Source organism: Gavia stellata, chromosome 1, assembly GCF_030936135.1.
Source record: "Gavia stellata isolate bGavSte3 chromosome 1, bGavSte3.hap2, whole genome shotgun sequence".
NCBI classification, from domain to species: domain Eukaryota; kingdom Metazoa; phylum Chordata; class Aves; order Gaviiformes; family Gaviidae; genus Gavia; species Gavia stellata.
In genome coordinates, this window is record NC_082594.1 from 29,898,757 (window position 1) to 29,910,490 (window position 11,734).

Consider the following 11,734-nt stretch of genomic DNA (forward strand, 5'->3'; position numbering starts at 1 on the left):
ATTTGTCTGTCAGACTAGGGACACAGGTTACACACCGTGCACTCGAGTTGCAAAGAAACTCTGCTTGAAATAATTATTTATGGACTCCGGAAGAAAAATGAGCTCTCACTTTAAAGGCAGGCACCTTCAGGATGGAGTTTTGAAGCTCCAGCTGCAGGGCTGAATTAAGTTTGAGCTCTTTCAGAAGAGACAAAGCTGCCTCTGGGCAGCCTCAGACCCTGCACAGCCCAGCTAAATGGCCTGAAAACATTCTCCTCTTTGGCACCTTTACAACACGGGATTTAACTCCAAGATCTTATCACTGATACACGGTATTTCTAAACAATTACTAAGAAACATTTGGAGAGGGGAAACGGGAACCAAAACTACTGTTTTAGCCAATGCCACCACAATCTTTAGGCAAGGTCAAAGACCTCCCCAGCCTCCCCAGCAATCCTTGTGATGAAGGCAATCTCAAATCCCGTTTTACCCACGTTAAGAAAAGTCACTCAAGTCCTGCACGTTTCAGCAGCACGCCAGCCCATTCATTGACCTGACCAACGCGGTGGTGGAGGAGGAGATGGACACCAAGCTGGAGACCCCTGCCCCAAGCTCCCTCCCCTCCCAGACCAGATGTGGCTGCCTAAAGCAACGTCCCCATGCTGGACCACCACAACCCCGACGCTTGCCTGGAGTCTGGCGGTGGAGTCTACGGTCACATCAGTGACGGTAGTGGTCTGTCACAACTATCACTCCTCAGTGATGGTGGTGGACCACCACCGCAGGACCGGCCACCTCTCACCATCACTCGTCAGTGACGGTCCTGCGGTGGTGGTCCACCATCACCACCGCCATCACTGACGAGTGATGGTGGAGGTGACAGGCCACGGCCCGGCAGGACCTGTGGACGCCCGCTCCCCGGTACCTGTCCTCGGAGACGCTGATGACCCCGTCCTCCTTGGGCACTATCGCTGCCATGTTCACCACCTCCTGCGAGCCCTCCACTTTGTTGAGCAGGAGGGGCTTGCGAGTCAGCGCCTTGGGCTGAGGCTCCGCCGCCATGGGCGCCGCAGGGCCGGCGGGCACCGCCGCTGCGGCCGGAGGAGGCTGCGGCCGGAGGAGGCTGCGGCCGGGGGAGGCCGCCCGCACTGCCGAGGCGGAGGAGGGACTTGCCGGAGCCGGGCGCCGCTGTGGGCTCCCTGGGAAGCAGGAACCAACGCGGCGGCGGCGGCGGCGGCGGCGGCGGCACCGCCCCCGAGCCGGGCTGGGCTGGGCCGGGCCGGGCGGGGCGGGGCGCGATGGCCTGAGGGGGGCGCGGGGGTAATGGCGGCCGCCCGCCGCCATCTCGCGGCGTTGGGCTGCTGTGCCGAGCCTTTGCAAAGGAAAACCTTTGCCCAGACGGTGGTTTAAACACACATCTCCTTCCATGGCCGCCCTCCCAGGGGCGCGGGCTGTCCGGGCCGAGCACGGGTACGCCTCAGGGGGCAGCCAGGGAAACGGGTCCCGCTTCTGACAAGTGCCTGGTGCTCCTCCGCTGGCACGGTTAGGCTGCTTTGCTGTCCGTCCCGCAGCCACACTGCTGGGAACCCTTTTGCGAAAGAAAGGGGAGTAAAGATTAAACGGGGCGATTGCTTCCCACTGTTTACATCACTTTTTCCTATCTGAGTTTATCTTGGGACTGAAGGTCAGCACGTGAGGTAAATACGGATTTCTGCTGCTACGTTAGACAGTAGGACCTTGTATTAATCTTTCTGTAGTATTTTCTGCATCACACAACGTTTACATAATTGAACAATTTCTACGTGAATTTCAGTATTCGGTGTTGGAAATGGGGGAAATAAAATGCGGGGCCAGCCCGGACAGAGGTAACGGTCAGTACAAGCCTTGGGGCAGGCAGGGGTTGGTGGCAGGTTTGCAGCGTGGCAGTGCTGCTTGCATGATGGCAGTAGAAATTCACCATCTGATAGCTGATTCCCAAGGGAAACGCAACAGAATTCCAGCAGCTCATTCTTGGCAAGATGCTACTTTTCACTCACTTTTCCTGGTGGATGCATTGAGGTCCAAGAAGGTCAGATAACTTACCCAAAACTTTGTGCTAAAGCCAGTGAAAAAGCACTTCTTCCTGAGGTATACACCAAACTTTCATAATCTGTCTCAAAAGATTCTGGAAAATCATGCTCAATGTCTGAACTGTTGTCCTACATTGCAGAATTCGTCAGCAGATTGGAAAGCGTTATTTCAGCTGTAACTTTAAATTTACCCACACTAAGCTGACGAGCAGCAGCTCTCCACGAAAAAATTCAGTGCTCCTGCCCATCAGCAGAAAAACTGGGGAGACTTGCAAGAGTTCAGGTATGAAAAACTCAAAGATCAAGAGTTTACTTTTTCTCTTGGAGTAACATACAGCAGTGGCAGCAACAGAACAAATCCTGATTGCCCACTCATCACTTATGTTGCCTATGCAGTAGATATAGGCAACAGAGGAAAGATACAGTAAATTCTTTGGGGCAAAACCTAAATTTTCACGATGTTTAGTAATCAATGTTAGTAATGTGTGTGTTATGCTAGGCACACAAGCAGTATCTGCAGTATCTGCGTGTGGATGTGGCATTGTGGGATGTAGCTTGATGGGCATGGAGCTGTGTGGTGTTGGGTGGGTTGGTTTTTGGTGTGTTGTGGTTTGTTGTTGTTGTGTGGGGTTTTTTTTTTTTTTTTTTGATTGGACTTGATGATCTTACAGGTCTTTTCCAACCTTAGTGATTCTGTGATTCTGTGCAGGACCACAGCAAGACATTTAAGTTTTACTTGACTAAACTATTTGAGGTTCACAAGTGTACTGTGGAAGGAAAGGTCCAGTCAGCAACAGCCAATGGCTGTATAATGGCTTATAGGAAATGAATCTGCAGTCTCAAACTATTTCCCAGAGGATGTGTGATCACAACAGATAAGATCGCTTTCTCACAATTCTTAGAAGAGAACTACTACTAAAGAGGCAAAGACCAGTCCTCTTACCACTATGGATGATCCTGCAGTCCTAGGCTAGACCAACAGCTAGAAATGCTTGTCTTGCTACTTGATGAGACGTGTGAGATATTCCTTAAAGATGTCGATATACGTGATAGTTTTCAGAATGGATATGTATCTAAAAATGTTTTATAAAACTGAAGTCTGGCAAGGTCTGCTGTCTTTGCAGTTGTTTGCATTCAAGACTGGGCACTGTGCATTGCTGACAGATAAACAGGGACTGAGAGTATGCTGGAGACAACAGACTGACGGGTCTTGGGAGACCCAGAATACTTTTTGCCAAACAGGCCTTTAAGGAAGCAAATAATGGAGAAAATGAATGTCTTGATAGGAAAAGGCGTAGTTCACAGGACTGGAAGTAGATCCTGTGTATCCCCCAAAATGAGCTGGATTTTCTTCGGTTGCCTATTGAGACATACTACATTTTGCTATTAACCTTGTCTCTCCTACATCCTTAAACAGTTTCAGGTCCAACACTATTCCTTCAAGGTTTAAGACACTGTTTGGAGGAAAACACTGAAAGGGGGGCATGCATTTTGGACCAAAGCCAAATAATAATATGCTGAAATCAAACATATGCTTTATATAAAGGTTTGATCTTTGGAAGTAAGTTACGCTTTTGGGAAAAAACCCAAAAAACAAGAAAACCCCACAATTCAAGAGAGGCTCCAGAGGCCAGTCAAGATAAAAATCTTCAGGACATGTTTTAAAGCTTATCTGTAATGGTGACTTCCTCTGAAAGACCAGGAAGGCACTTGAATAATAGAAAGGTGTCCTGAGATCTAGTACATCACTTTACCAGATGTCCAAACTTGAGGTCAGTGCTCTGCTCTCCCCTATAAGATGGGGAAATATGGTTGGGAAATTACTGCACACAAAAGCAGTTTTGCTATGACTGAGGGAAGAAAAAGTAATGCATGGAAAACTGGAGAGAGGAGGAGGGGAAGCAGAGAAGAAATAGAAAGATCTCAAAGTGAGATGGGAACCTGGAGTTTCCTCCTGCATCCCACCCAACAGGCTAAAAGAATATTGTTGTAATGGTGGAAAAGGCATTGAAATTGCCAACAAGACCTGAGTGTTCTCCCAGATCTACTGTTGTCACACACAATTCAATCAAAAACTTTAAAAAAACAATTCTCCTATAATGACAAAAACTAATGGACAAAAAGGCTTCAAGTTAGAATTGCTGTAGACATCAAGTTTAATGAGTACCTACAGAAGCAAAATTAGGGTAGTTTAGAAAAGTGGTTCACCATATAATTGAAAAAAACCCCAGAAAATAAATCTTTTAAATACTTCTTAGGAGATTTTTTTAATTTTCTGTCATAGCTTTCAGGTCAAATTGCATGGATTAAAAATATTGCTAGGGCCGAAAGCAAGACGACTTAGTAACCGAATTTGAAGCCAAGAAAAACAAGCTTATTCAGTTCTTTTTCTATATTAAAAAAAAAATTGTAGGGTTAAGAATTATATGATGCTCCTCTGGTATGTGCATTTTGCAGGAAATCATAAAAATTACATGGAAGAAAAGTTCTATGACTACTTCATTTAAAGGTTCTTTTTCTTGTTAACATAAATTCTGAGTCAGTAGAAAGTGTGGTTACTAGTATGGTATGCTTGGATTATTTGAACTTTCTTGGAATATTATATCCATCAGTAACACAGAGTGAAAAACAAGCTGAAAAATGCAGCTTTCTTTATACTGAATTAATATTACCTCATCTTTGGTTTTTTGCGTCATTTCTCTTACTCTGCATTTTGGCATGCCACCATGGTAAATGAAACATCCTTCCCTCTGTTAGTTTTGGCCTTTATTTTCTTGTTGTGGGTTGACTTTCGCTCCTTTGATTTGGATAGAGCAGAATTAGGCTGCCTGCCTGGCTCATGTATTGATGTACAGGATGACGACAGAAGACCTCTGGGAAGAAGCAGTGCTGGTTTGAACCGATGCGTTCACACACAGTGGAGCCACTTTCAATGCCCTCGTACCGTCCCAGAGTCTTGGAGGACCTTCTCCAATTCCTCATCTGCAGCCTTGTTTGAAGCTTGGGAGTTGGAGCAAATTGAATTCCCCATCTCCTCTGGCAATTTGCTTTAAAAGCTGCTCTCTGGCTCCATCTTCTGTTTAGTTTGTTGGTTGGCTTGGGGTTGTTACTTATTTATTTATTTATTTTGGTTTATCGGTGAGATTCTTCTGAGTTTTACAAACTACGTTTGTTTAAAAAAGTAGGTAATCACGTCTTGTGTGACAGTTGCGACAAGCAGGAGAGAAGCCCGACCTGCAGGTCAAAAGGGTGGCCCAGAGAGGAGGGAGCTGGAGGGTTTCCAGCTATGCTGTCAGCCCTGTATTTAGATACTCCTGTCTGCAAAGTTGTTAACTTCTGTTACAAGAGGAGGGGAAATCCCTTGGCCAAAAAGCGCAGCAATATGTTCTGTTTTGGCATAATTGTAACTTTTCTGCAAAATTATGATCATTACATGATCCGGCAACATAGTGACATCTCGCATACCTTTCAGCTAAAACTGGCAAGCACTGGGGCCACTGACAATTTAATAAACAGGTTGGCCTCTTTGTGGATACAAAGAAAAACAGTCCTTTTGTGAAGTGCTCATCAATAATAACAGTAATATTAATAATCCCAAGAACAGGCCTTTAATAAAGAAAAACTATTTTATGGCAATTAAATTTTAGGCCCAAACTATTCAACACATGCCCCTTCGAGCCATTAAGTAATCTGATTCCAGTTGCTCTCACTCTGCAAGAGGGCAACTAGTGTGGGAGTGAAACTGCACTTTGATAGATTCAGTGCTTAAATTTAAAACTGCTCCATTGACAGCGAGCCAGATTTCGGCTTCTGAGGCCTCTTCCTCAATCACCCATGCAAAACCAAAGAACTTACATACACAAAAGATAACCACATAAAAGAGGTAAAACCACTTGGCAACAAGTAGAGCTGCCTCTCAATAGCTGTCGAACGTGGCAGTATTTTATTCTCTCCCATGCTTTTCTTCTCTGCCTGTTTGTAAACTAAATGTTTTCCAACTTTACAGTATATGGGATTTACAATTTCTTCAAAACTTGCATTTCCATGCAACTGCAAAAATGCATGCTTAAAATTCTCTCCTTCCCCTGTTTTGTCAGCAGTGATAGCCTTCATAAGATAGTTACTGAAAAATATTTTTAATTTCAGATGCTACATCATTCTTGGAAGCGTGTGGGAAACGAATATAGATGAGCTCTTTATATAGAAAGGCAAACTTCACGGAGCACCAAAATGTTCTATGGAAAACTCGCTTGTCCATCTTGCTTAAAAATACAAAACTTGTTACAAAAATGCACCCTCAAATTTAGACATTGCTCCTTATTGTGGTCCAGGTATTTATCAGTCACACAATGAATAGTACTGCCCATCACTTTTCTATTAATAAGCCCTACATGCTCATTATGAGAGTTTTCTTCTATATTTCATTAGTTTTGTTTTATGCGGGCATTCAAAAAATGAGGACCTATCAGAAACACAGCTTGAATCTGCTGTAGGTCAAAGTTATGGAGAAAAAGATTAGCTTTAAAAAATATGCATGGCAGTATCCCTGTGTAGCACCTTATTGAGAAGAAATACACTCATTTTTAGTTGCCATGCAAGTGCTGTTGGCTTTGTAACTGACTGTGAACATGTGAGAACAAAAAAAGTGATGCTGTATCAGTGTGTGGGCTGCAAATGAGAACTCCTGGCTCATACATTTTGCCCCATAAGCAGTTCTGGCATTGTATGCAGTCTTATTGCTGTTTCCTTTGTCCTCATTGATCCTGCTATAGTATTACTCATATTTTGGGCTCCCGACTTGCTGTAAAAAACCTCTGTAACTTACTTCACTGTCTTTTTGGTGGAAATTTCTGACGACTAATTTTTCTAAGCTCCTTATTCTTGTATTTTTCTAGGCCTCAGGACTTCAGAACTTCTTTTTTTTTAAATCTTCCTTCCCTCTGTGATATTTAAGAATCATGTAGTGTCATCAATAAATACATTTGCTATTTTGGAAATGCATTAAAATCACCTATGTAACCTCCTTGAAAGGTAAATAAATTTCTCTTACATAATGCAAGAACTATATGAAAGCTTTGAAGTATTTCCTTTTCTTTCATCTAAAGTGTACAATTAAGACCATGTCCAGGGAATATCAATGAATATCAACATTTTCTTACAACAACTTTTGTCTTTTAGCAATTTTTTTTTATTCTCTCACCTTTACTACACGTGGGCCTACAGTGGATATTGTTAGGTTGACAAAATGCTTCCAACCATCTGAAACCTTATGAAGTCAGCAAGGCGAAGTGCAAGGTCTTGCACCTGGGTTGGGGCAATTCCCAGCATCAGTACAGACTGGGTGATGAATGGATTGCAAACCTCCCTGAGGAGGTCTTGGGGATACTGGTGGTTGAAAAATTGGACATGAGCTGGCAATGTGCGCTTGCAGCCTAGAAAACCAACAGTATTTTGGGCTGCATCAAAAGAAGCATGACCAGCAGGTCGAGGGAGGTGATTCTGCCCCTCTACTTCACGCTGGTGAGACCCCACCTGGAGTCCTGTGTCCAGCTCTGGAATTCTCAGTACAAGAAAGACATGGACCAGTTGGAGCAGGTCTAGAGCAGGGCCACGAAAATGGTCAGAGTGCTGGAACATCTATGAAGAAAGGCTGAGACAGCTGGAGTTGTTCAGCCTGGAGAAGAGAAGGCTCTGGGGAGACCTTATTACAGCCTTTCAGTACTTAAAGGGGGCTTATAAGAAAGATGGAGACACTTCTTACCAGGGCCTGAGTGACAGGACAAGGGGCAATGGTTTTAAACTGAAGGAAGGTAGGTTTAGATTGGACATAAGAAGAAATTTTTTTACGAGGAGGGTGGTGAGGCACTTGACAGGTTGCCCAGAGAAGTTGTGGCTGCCCCACCCCTGGAAGTGTTCAAGGTCAGGTTGGATGGGGCTTTGAGCAATCTGGTCTAGTGGAAGATGTCCCTGCCCATGGCAGGGGGATTGGACTAGATGGTCTTTAAAGGTCACTTCCAACTCAAACCATTCTGTGATTCTATGATCTGAGCATATAAAAAGAAAATCAAACAAGAAAACTATTATTAAACTATTAAACACGGTTTTTTACTTGCTAATATTGAAAGTACCTTAGAAGTAGGAGTGAAGGAATAGTTTACAAAAAAGAAAGTCTGATACAACTTATGGCCAAAAGATCCTAATGGTACTACTGCTAACAAAGCTCTATCATCATTTTAATATGCATTTTTCAATAGAAAGTTTTTGGAGCTAGACAGTTTTCTTGAAGTCAAGCCATTTTGTAGATTACCCCTTACTGCAATTATGTGGAAAGCTTCATATTGTACAAAACAAGCATCTGAGTCTTTAAAAAACTAAGTAGACTTTCGCTAAAGCTGCCAATTTTTGTCGACTCAAACCTGTGGCAAAAGATTACTTTAAAAGCTTGTCGTTCCTGAAGCAGGGTGGCTGAACTCATCCTTTCTGTGGAAAACAATTCCTGCAAAGAAATCCTGAGAAGCAGCTTGAGAGCAAAATTGCAGAAGTTTCAGTGTATACAGGGACTTACGATTCAGTACCATAGGGCTGTTCCAGGAGTTAAAAAAGAATCCCAAATTGTCTAATCAAACTTTTTCATGTCTTATTCTGTGCAAATGTTATGAGTCACCTTCACTTTAGCAGGTAAGTCAGCATTTCTGGCCATCACCACAGGAAGGGGTTCCTCAGCTGGTGAGCACATATATATGTCCCAGTGATGCCACATTTAGATGGGCACTATCGCAGATGGTGTTGTGGAGCATTTGGTTCCCCAATTATCTCATGGCCCTTCCTGATAAGCATCATTTTTATTCTAGATAGATTATAGCCAGAGTGTCTGATTGCTTTGAACATCTTGCACAGTAGTAGGCCCATATGTCTATAGTCAGAATCTACAGAGTGCCCTTTGATTTTGAAGAGAGAACCATATCTGAGTCAGGTTTAGCTGCTTTGGGGAGACATTCTTTGGGACGAGAGCGGGTGTGGAAGCACTGGCCCATTCCAGGACAGCCACCAAATGAGAAAATTCACGAAAGTGGGAGAAATACTCTTTATTTGTAAAATAGCAAATGCTCTGGAGACAAAAGGCTACACATGTTTGGAGGGGAAAACCAATTATTCAGTCATGTCCTCATCTGTAACTTGGTGACCTCCTTGTGTAACAATACCATCTGACAAGATAGTAGAAATACATCTGTGAAGACTGAGGAACTGGTGAATGTACACCTTGTACCTCTAAAAGTGGATGAGGAAACTCCAAATGGGAAAACAAAATAAACTCCTGAGTCAGTCCCATCTGGGATTGACTGAAAAAAAAAAAAGTCTGACATTCTTAGTAGTTTTGATTAGCCCCTGATGTTCAGGCTAACTGGCCCCAGAATAGCCTCTGTACTGTATGCTTAATATAAGCACAGGAAAATTTTCACACAGAGGCTCTAAATCAGGTGTTAGTGTCAAAAAGAAAGGTGCTCAGAAGGCTCCATATGAGGCCAAGTGATGCTCTTGAAGTCAAAAGAACTTGTCTGGTGTTTTATATTAGTTCACAGTAATAGGAGGGAAGGAGGGCAATAGTTATTTTTCACTGAACCATGACAAGAAACACTGTAAGAATTGGCGATGTTAGTACTCCCAAAGTGTTCAAGTGATAAGACATTGGAGAAGGGACAGGTAATAATTAAGAGCATGTAAAGACCCTCAAATTGTAATGAATGAGTGTTGGAAATAGGTCTCTCCATCTGAAAAGCCACATGGGTAGGTGTGCATATATGCATATAATGAAACACATTTTAAAAAAACCAAAAAACCCCACAGAACTGAATGAAAAAAGAAACCTTTCCCTAAAGGTAGAGAGGCCTGAGGCCAAAACGATAGCAAGAAATTCTGGTATCTGCTCCAGGATGGGTCCAGCTCTATTTGCTCATAAAACAGACCAGAGATTGTTCATTGGTTCTGAAGCCAAACGATGTGTCCCAGCTTGCATCACAGAACTACATTTTCTTCTTCCCCCAGGAAAGAGTGATGATGTAAAACTGCCCTTTGGGGGAGTCCCTGCTCTATGCTGTCTTCCAAGCCATGTCCAGGTACCATCTGAGAGCTTGCTAAGAGTCGCGTGCCAAAACTGCCAGCTAACATGTTTACGATTCAGTTGTAAGAGCTCTGCATAGCAGTGCCTAAGCATTGGCCTCTGAACCTTACCAGTGTAGATCCAGCTGATGAATCTTTCTCCAGGGTTTTGGTACCTTCCAATCAAGCAGTTTGGCCACAATGTCCCTTCCACTGTAGGAACAGGTACCAACAAGACATCTAGCAAACTTCTTAGTATTCAGGAGCTAGGTGGTGGGAGTTCCAGGCAGCTGCCGGGAGCCCAGCTGCTAGAGGAGCACTTGGGTGCAGGCAGTCCAGTTTCTCGCCTTCACAGTAGCACGCGGCAAAGTATGGGTCATCCTCTCAAGCACTTCATTGTGCAGATTCATATTCTAGGGTCTTTGGCATCTGGCTTGCAGAATCCCTCCATAGGGACATCTGACCGGACCTGTATCAATCAGCATTCAATTCCTTGACTCCCTCGCCTACGAGAGGAGTGCCAGATGTTAGGGACTCTCTTACCTCCTCTTTGATACAATCCCGCCCGATACTTTTCTTCTCCCAAGTGCTGATAACTGAAAAGAGAGAAAAAAACAGAAGAGAAACTAGGACAATTTTCCTATGGAGGGACGGGCTCAGTCCTGATCGGAATGGGGAGGAGGAAAGAGGGAATGGTTGTGCAGCTGCAGCGTGATTTTTCAGTGTGAACACATCACTAGCTGGGGCTAATGATCTGGCTCCAGTGCCTCCAAATGGACATTTGCCATATGCATAAAAGTGACAATCAAAGAGTCTTTCCTACCAGGAATTTTTCTAGTCATCCACCCTTGAAGGCTGGCAGTGTCAGTTCTGACTTGTATTTATGGAAGTACTTTTTCTTTGAAATTATATTTTGATTAATTTCAGGAGGGTTTATTCATGTCCTTTGTTTTTGGCCAGAAAAATATGGAACTATGCGCATTTATGTATGCATACATTCATGAACATAAATATTCAAAAGAGGATGATGGAGAAATACCACTTCTGACACGGCATAACAATTCTGAAGGGAAAATTTATACACATTTTATGCTTTTGTTTTTTAGTAAGAGGTGACATGCTGCCCTAGTGCTGACTTGTAGCAGAAGAGATTAAAAATTCTTGGACCATCAGTAGCAAGAAATCACAGGGCTGTACTTACAGAGGTCATTAACTGTCCAGACATCTGTTGGGTAACAAATTCTGCTAAACATAGATCATGAAATGGTTCTTGAATTATGCAGAGGATAATTTCACAATCCAGAAAACAGAGAATTCAAGCAGAGAAAAAGCCATGTAAGACCTTCTTATTGCCAGTTGGGGAGGAATTCACTACAATGTCAGAATTACAGGAAAGTTTGGTGCTAGTGGCAGTGGTCTGCTGGATTGCTACCAGTGCGATAAGGAACAAATTTAGATGATCGTCACAATTGCAGTTACCTACTCCACAAACTAACTGACATTATGGACAAATTGGCCATATTAATTAGAGGGACACCGTGACAAAAGTGTCTAGCTAACTAGACAAAACTAAAAACCCCAAATGTCTT

The 11,734-nt window shown here is 43.5% G+C and overlaps 1 protein-coding gene across 1 annotated transcript in view; it reads right to left on the minus strand.

Moving 5' to 3' along the window:
* The window catches only part of WDFY2 (WD repeat and FYVE domain containing 2), a 64,291-nt gene extending 63,250 nt beyond the window's left edge, over positions 1 to 1,041 (minus strand). The window contains exon 1 of the mRNA XM_059821856.1: positions 905 to 1,041. Coding sequence (XP_059677839.1) covers positions 905 to 1,041 — 137 coding nt within the window. The remainder of the gene's footprint in view (positions 1 to 904) is intronic.
* Between the last annotated feature and the right edge of the window lie 10,693 nt (positions 1,042 to 11,734).